Here is a 23913-nt window from a genome sequence, read left to right as displayed (position 1 = left end):
CATCAAATCAGAGTTCACCCAAAAGACTGTGATTTCTTGAGATTCCTGTGGTGGCCAGGAGGTAACATAGACAACAGTCTGGAGGAATACAGAATGGTGGTTCATTTATTCGGAGCTACATCATCACCAAGTTGCTCGAGTTTTGCATTGAGGAAATGTGCAATGGATCAAAAGGATCTATTTGACTCCAAGACACTGGATGTTGTTTTCAATAATTTCTATGTGGATGACTGCCTTGTTTCTGTACCTTCCGAAACAGACGCTGTGCAGCTGTTCAAGGATCTCACTAGAATGTGTGCCAGAGGAGGATTTCATTTAACAAAGTGGATGAGTAACCGCCGTGCTGTATTGGGCGCGATACCTGAAAAGGACAGAGAGAAGAAGGTAAAGGATTTGGACTTGGATCATGATACTTTGCCTCTTGAAAGAGCATTAGGAGTGCAATGGTGTGCGGAATCAGATGCCTTTCATTTCAAAGTGGTAGTGAAGGATAGACCTCTTACCAGGAGAGGAATTCTCTCAGTGGTTAGCTCCATCTATGACCCTCTGGGGTTCTTGTCACCTGTGATTCTGTCTGCCAGGAGGATATTGCAAGATCTGTGCAGAGAGGGAATAGGATGGGACAACGTTATTCCTCCAGTGTATGTTCAACGTTGGATGAACTGGCTGGATGATCTGCATCGCTTGGAGAGTTTTGAGGTCAGGAGATGTTTAAAACCTGATGGGTTTGGAGAAGTAACATCTGCTCAAATGCATCATTTTTCAGATGCAAGTGAGCAAGGATATGGGGTGGTATCCTATCTGCTGCTTCATAATGACCAACAACTGGCACATTCTACTCTTCTGGTAAGCAAGGCAAGAGTTACACCATTAAGACCCATTACGATCCCTCGCCTGGAACTTACGGCTGCCACTCTTGCTAATCGTATGGACAAGATTTGGAGGAAAGAACTCAAGATGCCCTTTACGGATTCTGTGTTTTGGACTGATAGCACTTCAGTACTCAAATACCTTCGAAATAAGACCTCAAGATTTAAGTGCTTTGTGGCTAATAGAGTGTCTGAAATTCTGAAGGCTTCTGACGTAGCACAGTGGAGGTACGTGAATTCCTCAAGCAATCCAGCAGATCTGGCCTCTAGAGGAGCAAAAGTGGATTCATTCTTGAAGAACGAGATGTGGATTTCTGGTCCCACATTTCTTGTTCGACCACAAGAGGAGTGGCCAATGGATCCCACCAATAGGTGTGTGATATTGTCTCATGATCCTGAGATCAAAAGAAATGCTCTGGTAAATATGGTGGAAGCCAAAGAGTCTGACTCCATATCATGTCTCCTTAATTACTTTTCCTCTTGGATTCGACTAAAGAAAGCTATAGCATGGATCCTTCGTCTGAAAGGAATCTTGATGGACCTTAGCGAGGAAAGGAAACGACTGCAGACTGCTCTTGCTTTCTCTGGCACAAATCCACATCAACAAGGGATGACTATTAATGAGGAAATTCAGAAATTCAAGTCTACTGTGTGTAAGGACTTGCTTTCCTTGGGAGAATTGGAGAAGGCTGAAATGGAAATCATCCGACTTTCTCAAGGGAATAGATTTCCTGAGGAACTGACAAGTCTACGAAAGGATGGAGTAGTCAAGCGAAATAGTCCTCTCTATCGTCTTAATCCAATCCTGCAGTCTGATATCATCAGGGTCGGTGGACGTCTTGATAAAGCATTGGTTCCTGAAGATTTTAAACACCCAATCATATTGGCTAAAGACTTGCACATCGCTACCTTGATTCTGCGACAAATTCATGAAGAAGTGGGACATAGTGGACGGAACTTCATGTTGGCTAGCCTTCAACAGCGATATTGGATCCCTGGAGCGAGTGTAGCTATAAGAAGAGTTATATCAAAATGTGTAGTGTGCAGAAGGTTCAATGGAATTGCAGGTCATCAACAGATGGCTGATTTGCCTCAAGATCGAGTGTCACCAGACAAACCACCCTTTACTCATGTTGGAGTGGATTGTTTTGGCCCTTATGAGGTAAAGCGAGGAAGAACCACCCTGAAGCGCTACGGAGTCATCTTCACCTGCTTGGCCATTAGAGCAGTTCACATTGAAATGATCTCATCATTGGACACCGACTCATTCATTCACGCACTAAGACGTTTTATTTCTCGACGAGGACAAGTGACTGAAATGCGTTCAGATAATGGAACGAATTTTGTCGGGGCTGAGCGTGAGCTACAAGAGGCAATTCAAAACTGGAACCAGAGTCAGATCAACAATGTTCTTCTTCAAAAGAATCTAAAATGGATTTTCAATCCTCCTACCGGCTCACACCATGGAGGGATTTGGGAACGACTCATCAGATCAATAAAGAAAATACTGAATTCCATTCTTCGAGGGCAAAGTTTGGATGAAGAAGGTCTTCATACCTTCTTATGTGAGGTAGAATCCATCCTTAACAATCGACCCATCACCAGATCATCATCGGATCCCAACGACTTGGAACCGTTAACACCTAATCATCTTCTCCTTCTAAAGACAAAGCTTGCATTACCACCTGGATTGTTCGAGAAGGACGATGTGTATGCCCGTCGACGGTGGCGCCAAATTCAATATTTGGCTAACCTATTTTGGAAAAGATGGATTGGTGAATATCTACCTCTACTACAGGAGCGGCAAAAGTGGATGGTAAAGACTCACAACCATCAGTTGGGAGAGGTTGTACTGGTAGTGGACGATAATGCACCTAGAAGTTCCTGGATCATGGGCAAGATTGTTCACACAATAGAGGACAAAAAGGGATTCACACGGCAAGTTAAAATTAAGACCATGAGTACATGCTTGACCAGGCCAATTACAAAAATTTGTCGTCTTCTTGAAGCTGAGGAATCTAAAGACTAACTACGACAGTGACATTTGAGAGCTCTCAACTGACCCTTTTGACTTGACTTTTGACTTAGACTTGATCGCATTACTGACGACTGACTTTACTGACAGACTGGACTTGGACATTAACTGTACTCAGCTACAAGGATGAACTAATGAACTAAATGAACATTTGAGTTTTCTGGACATTCTTTTACATAAAGAAAAAAAAAGAAAAAAAAAGGGGGATTTAATGTTGTAATGTACATGTTTATCTTGTCTGTATTTTGATTGTGTTGGTGATTATTACAGGTTTATTGTGTAATAATCAGGGGCTGGTATGTAAGTGCAGAAAATGTTTGTCTTTTATTTTGTGTTTGGAGTTGGTGTTTCCGGGTAGTTGGTCACATGGTGGTAGGTGTGTATTTACCTGCTAGTGTTTCCTGTTTTTGACTAGACCGTGTAGAGAGGGGGTGCGTAGCCAGGAACGCTCACTTTCAGTTGACCGTATTTCAACCGTATCAATAAATCTCTATCTGCATATGGACAATATTACATCAGGGCAATAAAAGTATGTAGATTTTAAACGGATGAGAACGAGTCATTGATGTTGTCCTGCTGCTTAGCCTCTCAGCGGCTATAGGATGCCGCTATAGAACCGAAACTCCATCGGTGACAGAATGGAGAAAAAAACCTTGGGAGAAACCAGGCTCAGTTGGGGGGCCAGTTCTCCTCTGACCAGACGAAACCAGTAGTTCAATTCCAGGCTGCAGCAAAGTCAGATTGTGCAGAAGAATCATCTGTTTCCTGTGGTCTTGTCCTGGTGCTCCTCTGAGACAAGGTCTTTACAGGGGATCTGTTTCTGGGGCTCTAGTTGTCCTGGTCTCCGCTGTCTTTCAGGGATGTAGAGGTCCTTTCTAGGTGCTGATCCACCATCTGGTCTGGATACGTACTGGATCCGGGTGACTGCAGTGACCCTCTGATCTGGACACAGACTGGATCTGGTGGCCACGGTGACCTCGGAACAAGAGAGAAACAGACAAATATTAGCGTAGATGCCATTATTCTAATGATGTAGCAAGTACATAGGGTGTTATGGGAAGTGTTTCCGGTTCCGGTTTACCTAATTAATGCAGCCTAAAAATCCTTTAACGGATTTGGATAATAAAAGCATATTAGTATGTTATGTGTATGCCAGGTTAAAGAGATGGGTCTTTAATCTAGATTTAAACTGCAAGAATGTGTCTGCCTCCCGAACAATGTTAGGTAGGTTATTCCAGAGTTTAGGCACCAAATATGAAAAGGATCTGCCGCCCGCAGTTGATTTTGATAATCTAGGTATTATCAAATTGCCTGAGTTTTGAGAACGTAGCGGACGTAGAGGATTATAATGTAAAAGGAGCTCATTCAAATACTGAGGTGCTAAACCATTTAGGGCTTTATAAGTAATAAGCAATATTTTAAAATCTATACGATGCTTGATAGGGAGCCAGTGCAGTGTTGACAGGACCGGGCTAATATGGTCATACTTCCTGGTTCTAGTAAGAACTCTTGCTGCTGCATTTTGGACTAGCTGTAGTTTGTTTACTAAGCGTGCAGAACAACCACCCAATAAAGCATTACAATAATCTAACCTTGAGGTCATAAATGCATGGATTAACATTTCTGCATTTGACATTGAGAGCATAGGCCGTAATTTAGATATATTTTTGAGATGGAAAAATGCAGTTTTACAAATGCTAGAAACGTGGCTTTCTAAGGAAAGATTGCGATTAAATAGCACACCTAGGTTCCTAACTGATGACGAAGAATTGACAGAGCAACCATCAAGTCTTAGACAGTGTTCTAGTTATTACAAGCTGAGTTTTTAGGTCCTATAATTAACACCTCTGTTTTTTCAGAATTTAGCAGTAAGAAATTACTCGTCATCCAGTTTTTTATATCGACTATGCAATCCATTAGTTTTTCAAATTGGTGTGTTTCACCGGGCTGCGAAGAAATATAGAGCTGAGTATCATCAGCATAACAGTGAAAGCTAACACCATGTTTCCTGATGATATCTCCCAAGGGTAACATATAAAGCGTGAAGAGTAGCGGCCCTAGTACTGAGCCTTGAGGTACTCCATACTGCACTTGTGATCGATAGGATACATCTTCATTCACTGCTACGAACTGATGGCGGTCATATAAGTACAATTTAAACCATGCTAATGCACTTCCACTTATGCCAACAAAGTGTTCAAGTCTATGCAAAAGAATGTTGTGGTCAATTGTGTCAAACGCAGCACTAAGATCCAATAAAACTAACAGAGAGATACACCCATGATCAGATGATAAGAGCAGATCATTTGTAACTCTAAGGAGAGCAGTCTCAGTACTATGATAAGGTCTAATCCTGAATGGAAATCCTCACATATACCATTTTTCTCTAAGAAGGAATATAATTGTGAGGATACCACCTTTTCTAGTATCTTGGACAGAAAAGGGAGATTCGAGATTGGTCTATAATTAACTAGTTCTTTGGGGTCAAGTTGTGGTTTTTTGATGAGAGGCTTAATAACAGCCAGTTTGAAGGTTTTGGGGACATATCCTAATGACAATGAGGAATTAATAATAGTCAGAAGAGGATCTATGACTTTTGGAAGCACCTCTTTTAGGAGCTTAGATGTATAGGGTCTAACATACATGTTGTTGGTTTAGATGATTTAACAAGTTTATACAATTCTTCCTCTCCTTTAGTAGAGAATAGTTTAGTAGTTCATAAAGTCATTACTGCTGTGGTGTTGGGAAATGTCAACACTTGTTGAGGCTTTATTTTTCGTTAATTTAGCCACTGTATTGAATAAATACCTGGGGTTATGTTTGTTTTCTTCTAAAAGAGAAGAAAAGTAATCGGATCTAGCAGTTTTTAATGCTTTTCTGTAGGATATGTTACTTTCCCGCCAAGCAATACGAAATACCTCTAGTTTTGTTTTCCTCCAGCTGCGCTCCATTTTTCGGGCTGCTCTCTTTAGGGTGCGAGTATGCTCATTATACCATGGTGTCAAACTGTTTTCCTTAACCTTCCTTAAGCGTAAAGGAGCAACTTTATTTAAAGTGCTAGAAAAGAGAGAGTCCATAGTTTCTGTTACATCATCAAGTTGTTCTGAGGTTTTGGATATGCTAAGGAATTTGGTTACATCAGGAAGATAACTTAAAAAGCAGTCTTTTGTGTTAGAAGTGATGGTTCAACTTCTTCCATACTTGTAACAAGAAGTAGAATTTACAATTTTGGCTATATGAAGTTTGCACAGAACTAAATAATGATCTGAGATATCATCGCTTGGCTGAATAATTTCAACACCATCAACATCAATTCCATGTGACAGTATTAAATCTAGAGTACGATTTCGACAATGAGTAGGTCCTGAAACGTGTTGTCTAACACCAATAGAGTTCAGAATGTCGATAAATGCAGATCCCAATGCATCTTTTTCATTATCAACATGGATATTAAAATCACCAACTATTAAGACTTTATCTGCAGCCAGAACTAACTCGGATGTAAAATCACCAAACTCTTTAATAAAGTCTGTATGGTGCCCTGGTGGCCTGTATACAGTAGCCAGTACAAACATAATAGGGGATTTATCATTAACATTTGTTTCTCTGGATAATGTTATATGAAGCACCATTACTTCAAACGAGTTATACTTGAAGTTATACTTGACGTTTTTTGTTTTTTTCTAGTTCGGGGAACAGAGACAGTTTCTATAGTGTGATATCTAGGTGAAAGAGTCTCTATGTGCTGAGAATTAACTGACCTCTGTGACGGGAGGCAGCAAGCAGACGATCTGTTTAGCCAGTCTGTCTGCTTCCTGACCTGGGCCCCAGTTAGTCAAGTATAAACTCTAAGACTATTTGCCATATTTCTAGAGTGAAGAGTGGCGCCACCCCAGGAAGGATGAAGACCATCTCTTTTAAACAGGTCAGGTCTGCCCCAAAAGCTCGTCCAATTGTCTATGAAACCTATGTTATTCTGTGGGCACCACTTAGACATCCAGCCATTGAGTGATGACAATCTGCTATGCATCTCATCACCACGGTAAGCAGGGAGGGGACCAGAGCATATTACAGTGTCTGACATCGTGCTTGCAAGTTCACACACCTCTTTAATGTTATTTTTAGTGATCTCCGACTGGCGAAGTCGAACATCATTAGCGCCAGCATGAATAACAATCTTACTGTATCTACGTTTAGCATTAGCCAGCACTTTTAAATTTGCCAAGATGTCAGGCGCTCTGGCTCCCGGTAAACATTTGACTATGGTGGCTGGTGTCTCTATATTCACGTTCCGTACAATAGAATCACCAATAACTAGAGCACTTTCATCAGGTTTCTCAGTGGGTGCATCACTGAGTGGGGAGAACCTGTTTAATGTTTTGATCGGAACAGAGGAGCGGTGTTTTGACCCATGACTACGCTGCCTCACCGTCACCCAGTTGCCCTGCTGCAGGGGCTCTCTTTCCGGAACCGAACAATGTACAGGAATCCCTGAGCTAGACGCATCCAAAGCCGTATCTAGAGCCCTAACATTCTTACTGTCCTCAATTAAAGTTTGGATGTGTGTCTCTAATTCTGAAATCTTCTCTGTCAGCCTAACTATTTCCCTGCATTTATCACATGTGAATCCCTCATCAGCGACAGAGATAGATAAACTGTACATGTGGCAAGAGGTGCAAGTAACAATGACAGGAGAAGCCATTACTCACCGTGCTTGATGAAAATTCTTACTGCGGTTGTTTGATGAACTTGTGAAAAACTGGAGCGAGAGGAGAAAAGAAAACAGCCCATGTGTGATTATTCCTTAAAAAATTATGTTCATTTCATTTTAATAGTAGTAGTAGTGGGCTATGTACATTCTGCTGAACAATAGTAATAGATTTCTGGCAAATACTTTTATTTTGACGGGTTTACCTTTACAGTTCTGTGTATGTGATACTACAGTCTATGATGTGATATGACGCTAGTTTTACTCAAATCAAACGGTCAGATGCTCATGAAGTGACTCTCAGTGCAGTTCTGGAGATGTTCTTCATGTGTTTACGTCCTCATTTATTGAGAGCAAAGATGCTGAAATGAACGCGAGCGTCACGCACGCGTCCGTGTGTTTAATGAATGAAGACGCACTTCTCCGCCATTCATTAACACAGACACGTGGAACATGCAGGATTCATATTTAAATAGACTTTTCTGGGTTATATTTGCAGATATTAGTCCATATCGCGATTTGATGTAAGTGCATGACCTACTTTTGATTAATTCATTCAAAATTTGACAAATTCCGTGCCATTGTACTGTAAATTCCGTTTTTATGACTGGATTCTGCGATTCCCTCCGCGTTTTCTGCATCGCGGAAATCATTGGGCCCTACAGTTGACATCTGCCTGCTGTTCGCCCGACGCCCTAAAACCGAAGTATCTCCATATAATGGAGCCAGTTGTCCTTTTTTTTTTTTTACTTTTTTTTAGACTAGTTCTCTACAGGTGAGGGGAGGGGGGACAAAAGCAAGGAGACGGGGGTCGAGCGAGCGGGGGCGAGCCCAGCACAGAGAATGCAAACAAGCAAAGTGGCGGAATCAGAATTAAATATAAACAATATATCGATATATACAATATGTCAAAATCCATATCGTGTTTAAAAAAATATCTTATATTTTAAATATCGAGATATCGGCCACCCCTACTCTCATACTAGGTTGTTCGAAAACCACATTATTTTTCACATATTTTACATTATTACAACACCTCTCTCCCCAGTCTGGCATGTATGACTCGAATAGTTCCTGTATCAAATGAAGGCCCGCCTTCTGAAATACGAAATGTGCTGTGATTGGTTAGCCGGGCCAGTGTGTGTTGTGATTGGCAGCATGCCCCTTACCATAGCCACCTGCGAGCTACAGTGTAAATATTGTGTCAAAATAAAAATCTATTTGAGCGCGATTTAAACCCAATTGTAACCACTCATAGTTTCTTTGCATTGGGAAAGCTAGCGTGTCTTCAACATAGTGATAACACTAATTGCCTTCTGTATGCAGCTCAACCAGGTCTCGTCCCATTTGTTGGTATTTGTGATGTCACAAATTGTTGTAGTTTTTGAAAAGTGATTTCTGATAAATAAAATATCTCCTTTTGAATTGGACTTTGAGCTTTGTAACTGCAGACCTTTTTTTATGATCAAACAGCAACATTACAGACTAACTAAAGTTGAAAATGCATAATAGCACCCCTTTAAAGGGCCAGCAGCCTATAAATACCTGCTGTTCCATAAGCGCCACCTGCTGTCAGAGAGTGACATTTGCATCTCATTCACAAAGCTTAAATCAAACCATTCTGTTTTTGCTTCAAATGTCAAAATTATACAGTCTAATTGCAATCTAAATAGCATGTATGTAGCATCTTTGTTTGGATCATTATTAAAATGCAGTGGTTGCCTCATCTGGAAAATGACCCCATCTGTTACTCAAAATATATAATAATAATGTAATATGATCTGAGTCGTGGGTTTTGTGATCCGCTGCACCCCTCTCTACTTGTTATTTGAAGATAAAATAAAAAAGGGGGGGGGGGGGTACTAAAATTCATTTCAGTGCTACCAAAATCTGAAAAATGTCTGATAGCAGGGAAAGCATGATAATTTGGATTGTTTAATGCCAAATTTTCATTTTTCCCGTTTCCTGTAGCTATAATTATATGGTCTCCCCTGGCCCCACAAATCACACTACTTCCGCACATACCCTATGATCGACCACCTTCAGCCGCAGGTAGGACACCCAACCATCGTGCTGTCTGTCTGGCTGCTTGATTGATCCTATCAGTAAGCTATGCATGTGTAAGTGCGCACAGCCGATACAGTCCAAATGAATGTGCCAAATATGTCTCAAAGTGGGGAAAAAATTAACACAGCTTACATGCAGACAGAGAGAGTAGACCGAGTAATGACTGACAGTGAAAGTTGTGTGTGTATTTAGGCCATGCTCGCTGAAGAAAAAGCATGTGAGAGTGGTGTTAATGGTCTAAATGAACATGGGTTGACATAAAAAAGTAGCAGTTTTACCATTTAAATAAGGAAGTGAAGTCTGCTGTTTCACTGCCACAGCTAACACCATAACTATCATCTTTGCATAAAATAAAGAAGACTTACAGTAAGCACGGTTCATACACGAAAGCAATGTTGTAAGGACGAACAGAACTCTTATGTAGGCCTTATGCTGCAGATATGTTTCCCCTAATTAAACCTAAAAAAAATGCTGAAAAGTTCAGAGCCTCACAATGTACAGTATGGCTTTTGTGTTAATAATTTTTGTTACATGGCTCCATGAAATGCTTGATTCTGATTGGTCAGTCATGAAGGTCAAGTCTCTAGTCTCTACAAGCACAACTAAAGTAGTACCATATTGCATCTCACCTATAGATTGTATTGAAAATGTAACAATTCATGATTTTCCTTTCTCACCATAAATGTATTGCCATGCCATGGCAAAACCATTGGAGATAAATCCTTTCGCAGTTAATCATCTTTAGTTTGTATGCCATCCCGTAAGTGAGCATCACCGTGGTTCCCCTCGACAAAAACCCAATAGGACTTTTCCTTTGGTTTTTGGATAATTGCAGAAAAAAAGCTCTGTGGCCAACAAAATTGCATAAATCTAAAAATTAAAAACCTAAATAGAATCAGCAGAAGTAAAAAGTAGGGCTGGGTAATTTAAAGCTTTATTATTGCGTTAACGCATTAAAGGATTAATGCCGACATCGTGTGTTAACGCAGTTTTTTATTATTATGAAAGTCTGTTGCTCACTGGCTCTGAATACACACACAGACAAATCATGTGTCACAGGAGCGGATGCTCCTGATCAAATTATTTAGGCTAAGCATCAGAATTCACAAGCCACTGTTATTTTTAACAGAAAAGAATGCAGCGAGCTCGTAATCATGACTTTATAAGTCGGAAAAAGGAAGTTCTATAGAAAAATTCTACGTGAAGACAGCAGAGAAGCGCTCTGCTCAACACAGTGGAGTGCATCATTTAGTTAACTTTATAGTGTATTATTTTGAGACATATGGGACACGGTAACACACGTCCCTCTCACAATATATTGCTTTAAATCTATCGCTTTTGCCGCATCAGAAACTTTTAAATGAAAAAAGTGCACAATACACTACTTTTGAATGCATTATTAGTTTTGTGCATAACGATGCGATTAATTGTGCTAAGACAGTAATGTGATTGATTGTGATAAAAAAAAATTGAATCGTTGCCCAGCACTAGTAAAAAGCTAAATGTAGACTATAACCAATCTATTAAGCAAGTGTTCCAGTCTTTAAGAGACATTTATACTGAAAGTTTGAGTTAGACTAGTTTTTAAGAGCAAGATGAGGCCTTTAAAGCTTGCTAGGGAGTAAATGTGTTAACCGTTCGATGGGATGATGTTTAAAAGTCTCATTTAACTGCTTTTTCAAGACAAAAGCTTTAAAAGCACAATTGGGCATCACTGATGTATTTTATGACAGAGAACAAATTGTGAAGATATCTTGAGCTTGAGTTCACCACAGACCTTACTGCAGGCATTTAACCAAAACCCCATTGACTTTAGGACGAGGGAACTGGAAGTGGTAGTGGTAAAATGCAGCTCGTTTCTGGGTTTTGGCTTACAAAAATACACCATGCCTACATCACTCGGTTGGCCAGCCAACATACAGCATCAGTCTCTCTCTCTACTCTACATTTGAAGATACACGCAGCTGTCATTACACTGATTGTGTAGAATATTACAACTACTTCCATCTACTCTCTGATAATATAAAAACACATTTGGACTCAAATAAACCCTGACAGTGTAAGTGAGCCAGAAATGCAGATGTGTTCCATGCACTTTTGATGTATGTGTTTGACACACATTGTTGCTCTCCATCTGTCTCTGCTGCTGAAGTCACATGTCACTGCAGGTCTCCTTCCCCCCGACCACGTGCTCCGTCTGACAGGTTTCACTTGCTCTCAGGAAAGTTCTGCTTCTCTCGCTAAAGTCAGCTCTCTGTGGCCTCTGCATATCAGCACGTACATGCGAACTCATGCATAATTATGAGTTTTAAGAGTAAAATCACTTTTCGGAAGAAGACAAAAAGCAGACGGGTGCGGGCGGACTGCAATCGAGTGAGCTGTGTATGTATTTCATCTTTCTGATAGTAATATTCATCTCTGATTTGTGTTTGCACTCCCGACAGTCTGTTGCATTTTGAAGTTAACTTAATTCAACATCTGATGCTCTTGTACAGTTTAGATTTGTTGATTTCACTGCCATTCATTTTCTGTTTGCTTTTGAGAAATTTCTGTCTTCTGGCAGTTCCCTTTATTTCTTTTATAAAACGTGTGAATGCTGTTGGTTCTTCTTTTATTCAGTGTTTGAGTATAATTGGTGAATTATAGATGAGCCTTGTGTTTATTGTTTCTTTAACATACATGCCGTTGGCTGATGGACAATAATATTTTTTTGTCATGGAGAGAGTTTTTCCTCTGTTGTGTTACTAATAGGGATTGTGTCTTGTTCTCCAAAGCCTGACTGTACAGAGGATAATATTGTCTTGACGATGGGATTATGAGATTATTTTTGTGGATATGGTTCCCAAGCAACCACTAGCCACATTCATGTTCACACAAATCTGACTAATTTGCTAAATTAATGTATCCGTTATTAGATACTCTGATATAAGTGTCACAATCTAAATATACTGTAAAAATAAAGTGTCAATTTAATTAAATGTAGTTGATTCCAGTGGAGATAATACTGGTAATTATCATTTCATATAATGATATATTGAAATACAATTTCTCATGAATGTTGAAAAAAAATCTTGCATCACAAGAAAAAAAACAATTAGTTGTTGTAGGGCTGCACAATTAATCAAATTTCTAATCGCGATTACAATGGATGCCACAATTACGTAATCATTCAACATGGCAATTAATCATTCAAAGTCCATTTATGATCTTCTGCACGCTTGAGATATGATTTTTTCTTTCTACATGTTATCTTAAGGGTTTTTACATTGTTTTATTTTAGTATAACATTATAATACTATTCATATTTATACTTTTTTTTTATTTAACGAAGAAGCCAATCCGATGTATATCTGACATTTGGGGCTTAACACTATACTGTAGAAAAGCACTAAAGGTTTTTCAGTGTTTTCAGCTTGTTTATTTTCATGTAAATATATGGCATGCAGTTGCATCAAACAATGGTATAAACATCGTTCACTGTAAATTGTGATAATTGTAATTAATAATTGCAATTACAATTTCAAGGGAATAATCCACAATTATGTTTTTTGTCATAATCTTGCAGCCCTAAATTCTTGTAAAATTAATAATTTCAAATAATCTTTTTTTTTATTTAAGTTATAAAAAGGTTTTAAATGTATAACATATTAAATCACGGTACCATACAAAACTTAGACATTTAGATGCATGCAACTTAGATGCATTTTTGCACATTCATTCATTAATGAGAAGTTACTGATCTGATATATGGTTTTAGGTATATATAAAAAAAAAAATAAAAAAAAAAAAAAAATAAAAAAAAAAATATATATATATATATATATATATATATATATATATGTATATATATATTGTTTTGTAAGCTCACATATATATATATATTTAAAATGAACATTTTCTTATAATGCAGTCAATTATATGTCAATTATATTTCGACTAGTTCCTTTATTAATTAGGGAATTACTGATTTTTTTACACAAGCTTCCGTCTGGATCCAAAACACCTGAGAAGAGATGCATGCTGAAACAACAAACAGAACTACCAAATTTTGCTAGATGTTTGATTGTATCATAATAATTGATTTCTCTGGCCATATGTACTTTAACTGACAGTCACCACTGATAAGCTGCTATTAAATATATTGTTGAAACTTCATTTTCTGTATAGTTGCTTTGCAACTATTTATATCGTGAAAAGCACTATACAAATAAACTTGAATTTAATTTAATTTTTGCTATATCAACTGCATAATCAAACAAATAAAAAATTTTTTTTTTTACTCTTCTTACTATAGATGTATATGCCAATTTTTTTTGACTCGCACAACAGGTTTAAAAATGTAGGTTTTATATATAATTCCAAATAAACAATATCATAGACATCTTGAGATTACAGTTCTGTAATTTCTGTTATTGCACATGTTTCAGACTGCGTTGTCACTTTGATTTCTCCTGTTTAAAGCTGATTTATAACTGAAGGCACTGATATTAACCGCGTTAGGAAGCTGCTGTCAGTGTCTGATGTGTGTATGCTGGTTTATTTGGGAAAAAAATAGTTTTAAAAGGGTTTTTACTTAATGAAAAAAATTTGCATTATTAAAAAAACTATTATTTGTTTGTTTGTTTGTTTGTTTTCATCTGTCTCAGCGGGGAGAGAGCTTTTGACTTCGTAAAAGTGCGAGGAGCTAGGCACAGTCCAAAGGAAAGGAGCGTGTATTGATATGCTACTCCCTCTCCTCACTTGTGAGAGGATCTCTCTCAAACTTATCATGCTGAATGGCCATTTCATCAATTCTAATTGTTAACTAGTTGCTTGTTAGTGTGCCCATTATTAACACATTGGCTGTTTGTACCTATAAAGCACATGTTTTGCATGATCACATTCTACATCACTAATCTTACCCAATACCTAAAGTTAACAACTACCTTACTAACTATTAATAAGCAGCAGATTATGAGTTTATTGAGGCCAAAGTGAATGGTTTGTTAGTAGCAAGAATTGGATTAAACTGTGACCAAATAAAGCAGTAATGATCATGAGAAATCATAAGTCTGTTTAGGGCCTAGTCAGATAGCCTGCATGACAAATAAAAATCATAAACAAGTGATTTACTCTAATATCATTTCATTTCAAATGCATGAGGAGTAACTTTATGTTTCTGGGAGTCAGCCTCACAGATGAGCTCTCCTGGTGCCTCTGCTTTCTGGTCGACTCGTAGTCGTTCATTTGAAGCATTAGTCGACTAATCGCATGTTTATTAATAATCCATTTAAATCATTATAATGAGCGTTTTAATTGCCTGCATAGCTTAATAGGTGCTCTAATACACGCATAAAGCTTTCCACAGCACACTGGAAGTAATGATTATGAATGTGTCAGGGAAAAACAGTAAGGAGGCTGCATTAACATCGTGATCTTATGATCTATCCATCACCGACTGTGTGACTTCACCAGTGGATTTGTCCAAATTATTTCTGTGACTAAGCGACTAATAACATTTTGGTTGACTAACGATTAGTTGACTATTAGGGGGCAGCCCCAAAGAAGACTACGGAGAGCTGACCTTTCTCAGAAGTGGTTGGTCATCTTTCACAGATGTGCTATGAAGAGCATCTTATCTGCATGACAGTCAAGTCCGGTACCAAAAGTGACAAAAAAGCCCTTCAGTGCATTGTATAAAAGCACAGGATATTGTTGGCAATGAACTGCCATCTCTTGAACAGTTTCAAGGTGCTTTCGATATACTGAAAAATAACTTTTCCCAGACTCTATAAACACGCTGCGTAATCTCCTCACTCTGAGTTTACTTCTCATTTATCATGTACAATATGCTATGTTAGTGACATGTAGTATATTATTTACTACTATATGCATCTCACTTTAACACAAACACTGTATTTGGCATTTCGTCATATCGACATCAAAAGAAAATTAATTTGTTGTAATGAGAAGACAACTTTTATTAAGTTGATATTATGTGAAAATTAAGTTGTGATCACAAAAATGTAAGAAAGAAAAAAATAAAGAACAATAACCATATCCCAAGGCCTCTCAGAGCTTCTGTAAACTGTAAGTGTCTGTTTCAGTTCCAGTCTCCTCAACTGAGACAGACGTAAAGTTTTCTGTCTGCTTCAATTAGTTTTCAGTTATCTGCCACACATATTCCTGCCAGATAGTCTCACAGAAAACTGTTTGTGTTTGAGCTTGGGTGGCATGCATGCTCTCTTTCACGTCCACATTCCCAATCCTGCACCACTGGGTTACTGATTATGAACCATTATCAACCCAAATTGGGTTAAATCAACCCAGCTTCCTCACCCAACAGTCTCAACTCAGTGTTTGGGTTGAAAAATGAACTCATAAAACGTAAGGGGGACTGGTCCATCAGGAATTGTCTGGATGATTGTTCTCGATCCTTGTTGTAATTGCTGCAGTAATTTCATGTGAGTGACAGCTTGCTTTAGAGGACCGACTGAAACTATTTGACTGCTTTATTGCCCAGCCCTCATATTTCAGAGAAGTGGCATGTTAATGTTTTGATTAAAGAAATGTTTTATTTTTTTAGTTTTTAATAAAAGGTACCTGTTGAAAAGGTAGTTTTATCTAATAATTGGAGTTTCCATCTGCTGTATTGAGCCTTACAGTTTCTCCCATTGGTTATATGATGGGTCTTTTGTTATTCTGGCTCATTGATCATCATCTTTGCATTTCATTATGTTTGTGATTAAAATGGCTACACTTCTGAGTCTGATGATCTTATAGATATATATAAATATTTTAAACCACAAAGAAAAAGAAAAGAAAACAAACTGTTTGATAATGTTGGGGACAGGGTTGAACAGCTTCTGTTTTTGAGCTTGACCAAAGCAGGTGGGTGTTAAGAAGTGATTACAAGTGACCAGAAGTGAAATCAGATTAGACACTTCCTTCCAAAACTCTTCATTTGAATGTCACGGTACATTTTGAACGTCTCCTTTGTCTCACAAACCAGTTTAAGGTCTTGATGAGTTGAATCATGTGTGTTTGATTAAGGCGACATGCAAAATGTGCAGTATTGGGTGCTCCAGAAACAGACTTAAAAACCACTGCTTTAAATATAGTTTTTTCCTACACTCTGTATTTCCAATTATCATGATTGTGAAACCCTTGGGATTTGTTTTTAAAGAAAACACTGAAATGTCACATTACTGTAACTACAAGAATGCTTTTTGTGCGTCACGTTATTGTTGTGAACATGCGGTGAATACTGACACGGAAGAGAAGAAATTGTTGAATAAAGCCATTATTTTTGTTTCGGAGGAACCGAAGCACTGCTTATCACCTGCACCACAACTGTGTGCTGGTAAAGGACGGTGGTTTTCTGGGGAACTGGTCAGGGTAGAAGGACATATCCTTGATGAAAACATGATCCAGAGAGCTAATGACCATACAGATGAGACAAACCAAGAGTAGTTTAGGGTCGACTCTGCGAGTGTCCTTGTGTGGCCCAGTCAGAGAGCAGACTTGAACCCAATCAAACATGACCTGAAAATGTCTGTGTCTGTTCAACCTGACACAGCAGAAGAGGATCTGAAACAAAGCATGAATCAGTCTGTGTCATCTTGGGTACTTTCTGAATGGACAATGTGATTTCCCTTTATAGAACAAACACAACCTTACAGTTCAGTTTATTTGCACAGGGGTTTATCTGTTTACAGTTTTTTTTTTGTTGAGAAATCTGGGAAGAGCATCGCTCGTGTTCTTTCATCGTTCAGTCTGAATCTTTACACTTGTAAACATTGTTGGTTCAGGTTCATATTTGACTGATGTGAAGGATGTTTTCCATGCATGTAGCTTTATTCTGAAGTGGATTTAATTCCACTTTAAAGCTTCACCATCAGAAGTTTTGTGAAGTACCCTCCCCTTCCCATTTATCTTTAATCTGTATTTTTATTTATTTCATTACTTTTGGTCATTGGTTGCATTGTTGTCAGTAATAGCCTAAAACAAAGGGACCAATAATGTGTTGCTGGTAACCTTGATTTACACTCTACATCATCAATGATGAAGCAAGCGCATACAAAGATACATCTAAAGGGGTCATGTGCAATGCAAAAAAATCACATTATTTGGTGTATTTGGTGAATGCAATGTGTTTACATGGTTTAGGGTTCAAAAACACACTGTCACCAGCTTTTATGTGTAGGGTTCCTCATATTTTACACTATTGTTTCTCATCTATGCCCCGCCTTCTGAAACACATTGATTTTTACAAAGCTCATCGTTCTGAAAAGTGCGGTGTGCTCTGATTGGCCAGCTATCTAGGGCATTGTGATTGGCTGAATACCTCAAGCATGTGACGGAAATGTTACGCCCCTCACCATATTTAGAAACACACAGCATCTCCACGACACGTCGGCGGAGGAAACGAAACCACAGCCAGAATAAAAGTTACGCTTTCTTTCTTTGCGTGAACATCTGGGCGGTGTTATGCAAATCTTCCCACATAGTGATGTAGAGATGTGGGGCGTGTTAGAACGAGGCGTTTTAAAAAGTCTTGGACGAATCTTAACTTTTATAAAGAATATCTCTTTGGGTTTGAGACTTCAGTCTTTGTAACTTGACAGATCTTATCTATGCTCTAACAGTTTGTAACACCCCAGAGAGAAAGGAAAGCTTGAAATCGCATCAGCTGACCCCTCTAAGCAGTTTTAACACTTATGATATGTTGGTAATGATATGTTTTTCTTTGTATGTCCCAGCATGAGAAGCCCAAACTGATCGACCCTCTGGACTATGAGGCTGTGATTTCAGAGCTGGAGCCTGAGCTCAGAGAAGATCCTCTTCAAGATCTCCTGCTATTCCCAGACCTCGACTTCACCGTGAGTGCTTCGCTCTCTCTCGCTTCACTCTCTCACTCGTGTGCGACTGTTTGCCTGTGCGTATCTGTGGCATTCACGTATTTACATCTCACGATGATGTGTGTGTGTTTCTGACATTCAGAAAGTGCTCTAAAAAAGGGTCTTTTTTGAAAGGTGTGGGAATTTACAAAGAGTCATGAAGTAAGTGTTGAATGACTGTGTGCATGCGTTAAAACTGAAAACAGCCGAGGTCTTTCTGACCACATCCTCTTTCACAGATCTGGGCTTAACATTGCAAAAATATAAATATGGCTAGTGTGACTTCTCAGTGGGCACATACTCACATAACAGCTCATATTGCTGTGTTCATGATGAAAGATGGAGAGCTTAAAAGCAGAAAGACAGCGCCAACAAATCCAAATCAGCAATCAAGCTAAATAATCCAGAGAAACCGGCAGTAGGGCAGCGCTGGGCACAGTGAATACACACACACACACAGCCTTAATGAATTCCAGATGCAGTGTATCATGAGTCCACGTCAGATCTGATTGGGACCTCTTCTGGTGGATGGTGGAACTGTTAGCAGTAGATTTTGCTGTGGATATTACAACTTGTGTTATATTTTTGGAGACTGACTGACATGGTCACTATAAACAGTCATTGTGTGGAAAGTACTGCGTAATTCTCCAAAATAAAAGCACATGTGGTTGGGGAAGCTACATCTTTCCTGACCGCATATCTTCATTAAAGCAGAGCCTCTAAGGTTGGGACAGAAAAAAAACAACCTTTTTGCGGTTCACTGGGGAGGAGATGAGAGACCCTTTTTTTAATGAATGTCAATGGAGGAGAGACTATGATATAGATTATGTTCATATCTTTTTGAAGTGCTTTTTAAGTCACAAACAATTTTGAGTCAGGTAGAATTCAGTTGGTAGCACTTCATTTCTGTGACATGCGCAAACAGCAGGCTCAGTTGAGATGAGTAATGTTGCGCTGATGTCATGCTGACATATGCAGAAAACTCGAGAGATGGTGAGCCAGATGTTGCAGTCGCTTTCCTCTGACTGCACTAACTATAGGCACGATAGGAAATGACTTGCTGACGACAGAAACTTTGGTTAATCTTCAATACACAGTATATGCCAGTCCAGGTAATCAAGCCTTAGGTTCAAAAGCATCATAAAGGTGTCAATCCATATGAATAGAGCGTCTTGTGGAGAGATGCAATTGCTTTATATGATGAACAGATTTAATTTCACATACAGACACATACATATATAAAGTGCATTAGAAAGGCAAACACTAAAGCTCTTGTGGCGTGTGACACATTCGAACGAACCGTACTGCTTCTCAAGCTTCACACACCCTCGTCTGAGCATCTGTGGTGACCATAAGTGAGGTGCTCTGTGTCTGTTGACGGTTTGCTCTCTTGTAAAATGTTGGATTATTGTTTAACCCTAACTCTAATTTGTAGTTTATACAGTCATGTTTTATGTGTGATTGATTGATCTCTTGTGATTGGTTATCAAGGCACATGTGACCCCAGCTAGTCATTACACTTTCTCCAGTCGCTGAAGTTGTCTCTCCATAATAAGAACATCTCTGGTTTAACTACTGGCTTGAAAATGGGCCTCACTCTTTCTCTGGCAAGAAATAAAGTTGAATAAAACAAAAGATTAATTCATTCTATGTCTCATACTAGAGAAAGGTGTTAACGCTTGCAGAGTGAGAACAAATTAGTTTGAGACCGCAATCACATAAAAGCACAAATGGAAGTGGAAAGTTCTGTGGGTGTTTTACTGACAATGTGCAAAGTAAAGAATACAGATGCAGATCAGTTCCATAATGACCAACACAATCCACCAAGAGCAGCACTAATTAGCTTGAGCCAGCAATCTGCTAACAACCCATGCACAAAATAGGTTAAAATGTGCTTTTTTGGGGGGCACTTAGTAATGGCGTAAATACTGACTGGTGGTAACTTACCTTGCATGATTTATTTAAATACTCTCCTCTCATAAATATTGCATCTGGAAGGTAAACTCCTACAAATGCATATGCAATAAGGCAGGCTGCAGAAATAAGTATGTCTACTCCCTTTCTTTGCTAATTTCTCAGCGTGTCTTAGGAAATCCTAACAGAAGTTTTTTTGATGTGTTTTATGCTTTCCACAATAACAGTTCTGGCAGCAGATTTGTCAGGAGCTCTACACACTGAGCACAAATACAGGCCTAATAGAAATAACAATTCTAATAATCCACATGGTATATTGTGCTACAATGTTGCACTTTTGTCAGTGTCGCTTTGCTTGTAGTGTGCTGCAGTGAGAAGACAGTTGTGCTGAGCAGCTTTTTCAAAGTTAACAGCACAAGACTAAAAATCTGCTTTGCACGCAAATGAAACTAAGCTTCTTCTCACTCCAGAACTCCATGAAGCAACATGTAAAATGACTCTGACAGGATTAAAGACACTAAACGGAAAACTGTTTTGTTATGAGAAAATGATTTCAAGATCTTTATGCAAAAGCAAAGGATTATAAAGGTAGATATAGATATTATATAATATAGATAGATGGACAAAGAACTTGTTCCACATAAAATCATGACATAAACTTTAAGCATTTAAGTAATGATGATCTTTTACCATCAGTGACACACACTAACCACAAATTTTCCATTAATGAGAAAAAAATTCTTAAAGGGATAGTTCACCCAAAAAGTCATGAATTACTCACCCTGATGTCATTTCAAAGCCGTAAGTCCTTCGTTCATCTTTGAAACACAAATGAAGATATTCTCGATGAAATCCAAGAGCTCTCTGACCCTCCATAGACAGCAAGGATATTACAACTTGGACTGTTTCACCGATGTCCTTGCTACGTCTCTATGTGTTGATCGTGGTAAGGTCCTTGCTGTCTATGGAGGGTCAGAGAGCTCTCGGATTTCATCAAAAATATCTTCATTTGTGTTTCGGAGATGAACAGAGGGTGAGTTATTCATGACAGAATAATATATTTGGGGTGAATTATCCAATTTAAATTGAAACAAGTTCAATTCTAAATCAAAGAATAATAAGACACTATCAGACATGCACCAATCGAATTAAACCAATATCAACATAATCCACTTTGCCCAGCAGAATTGGCACACAAGCTGGAAGTTGTGATTAGATGTTTTTACCCAGACGGCTTTATTCAGCTTAGGTGAAATGAATGCATTTACGTTGCAATTACAACTGCATGCCTAATTCTCCTAGATTAATGTATTAAAAATCAAATTTAAAAATAGCAATATGAAATTACTAAAAAGTGATTTTTTTTAAATATGAAACTAAATTAAAACCGCAAGTAGGCCTCCAGTAACCACCACATTCTTGCTTGTGTGATATTGCAGAACTAAAACAAGAACTCATATTTCTGGACCCATATCTTGAATTTCTGGGGCATTTTATTCATTTTAATGGCATTTTTGCCAGCATTGAACAAACCAATACACTGATAACTACCAAAAATCAATTTATTGAATTTACCAGTGCATGTTAATTATTCCAGCAATGCAAGTAAACTGCCCTAACAAGTCTAAAAAAATATATTTGGTTATTTCCCAGAGGGGGGAAAAATAATAAAATAATTCTGTGGCCTTTTCTAGAGGAAAAGTCCCTTTTTGATGCCAGAAGAGTTTATCTTCTTCAGTGTCGTTCTCAATGCACATACTCTTCAGATGATTTAGTCTTAATAAAAAGTTGGAATAAATAAAGCATTAAAGGTGTTACAAAATGTCAGTGGGAAACTTGCACAGACTCATTCTCATATTTCAAGTTTCTACAGCTGTGCCGCTTATTTTTTAGCTGCATGGGATGAGAACATTTTTTTGAAAAATTTCTTGGGTCAAGAAAAAGTCACGTTTTTTATTACATTTACTCCTTTTACTTTACTCCTTTGCCCTGGCTGGATGCGCTTATATCTGCTGTATATGGATGCTTTCCTGTCACATATCATGCATCTGCACTTCAGTAATCCAGCAAAACACAGCTTACTCTGTTTACATCTGAAATCAGATGTACATGATCAGCTCGGTGCTCTGAAGAATGACAGAAAAAGCAAAGATGATTCCGTTGAAAAAGTTTCATGACTGCCATCATCACACTCACACGTCTTGCATGCTGCATTTGATCTGGCTCCAGCAGCTTCTTGTTGGACTGAGAGTCAGTTCTGACTGTGCACAGATTATTTTCATCTCTTCAGGACGTCCGTGTGTTTGTGTGACTCCAGGTGTCCACTGTTCCTGTGGAGCGAAGAACGCTGAAGTCCACTGTGCCAGAGGGAGCTGACACACACGCTGAATGTCTGCTGGTCAGACAGGTGAGTTCAGATCTGGACACTTATAATAACTCTTAATATTGGGCTGAGATACAACTATTTGAAAATCTGGAATCTGAGGGTGCAAAAATCTTGAGAAAATCGCATTTAATGTTGTCTAAAATACGTCCTTAGCAATGCATGTTATTAATCAAAGATTAAGTATTTTTAATAAATATCCTAATGTTTTTTGGCATAAAACAGTACTTAGTTTTGTTTAAGAGAAACATCAGCCAGAAATGGAAACTGTCGTCATTTACTCACACTTATGTCATCCAGATTTCTTACTAATACTTCCGTTAACACACAGAAGAACACCAGAGTAGATATTTTTAATATTATCTCATCATTTTTATCCTTTCATTGAACTACCAAAAGTTTCATAAACCTTTCCGTTTCCAGTGGTTCTGAACCTGATGGGACATTATGAGACCCAATGCAGTACTTAAATAGTGTATAGTAGAAAAATAATATAGTCTGAGGTGCATGTCTGTTTTATTAAGGACCATGTTTTGTGCAGAACCTATCAACTGCTTAGAATTCTTTTAAACATTAGTAACAGATTCCTATTCATTTGTCAGGTGGGAATTGCTTATTTGTTGTTTAGGAAATGTTTAGCCTTTGGAATTTACATCAAACATATTTAATATTCGAGCAGTCATAAATGACACACTTCTGAAGGGTTTTTGAAGTGCAGTGAATGCTTTTTGTCATTCAGCTCTTCTTCTTCTTCTTCTATAGGCCTGTCAGTATTACAACTCTCAGCTGCATGTGATCACGTTTCAATATGAAGAGTATGCAGGGGACTACCGCACGCTGCCCAGGTACAACTCAATCATCTTTCTTACAGATGAGGATTTTAATGTGGGAAAGAAAAAATCTAATTTAATCATTCAAAAATAAGTGCCTTGCTTGACAAAGACAAAACAGAACCGACCTTGCATGATGTTTAACTTTATGCAAACGAGGAGCACATTTCCGAAGCGATAACCAGTAGAAAATGTACATGTTGTATATATTTGTTGCTTCTTCTTCAT

The 23913-nt window shown here is 38.4% G+C and overlaps 1 protein-coding gene across 5 annotated transcripts in view; it reads left to right on the top strand.

The window, feature by feature from the left end:
- Positions 1-23913, top strand: part of LOC132108285 (dedicator of cytokinesis protein 10-like) — a 131767-nt gene that overhangs the window by 51430 nt on the left and 56424 nt on the right. For 4 of the 5 annotated variants that reach the window (XM_059514970.1, XM_059514974.1, XM_059514972.1 and 1 more), the window contains exons 2-4: positions 18421-18540; positions 22790-22879; positions 23618-23700. In XM_059514970.1, coding sequence (XP_059370953.1) covers positions 18421-18540; positions 22790-22879; positions 23618-23700 — 293 coding nt within the window. Of the gene's footprint in view, positions 1-11909; positions 12062-18420; positions 18541-22789; positions 22880-23617; positions 23701-23913 lie in introns of those variants that run through there. The other variant, XM_059514971.1, reaches the window with a different exon arrangement.

Source organism: Carassius carassius, chromosome 28, assembly GCF_963082965.1.
Source record: "Carassius carassius chromosome 28, fCarCar2.1, whole genome shotgun sequence".
NCBI classification, from domain to species: Eukaryota; Metazoa; Chordata; class Actinopteri; order Cypriniformes; family Cyprinidae; genus Carassius; species Carassius carassius.
The sequence above is the reverse complement of the archived record's forward strand: the minus strand, read 5'-3'. Positions and strand labels throughout refer to the sequence as shown.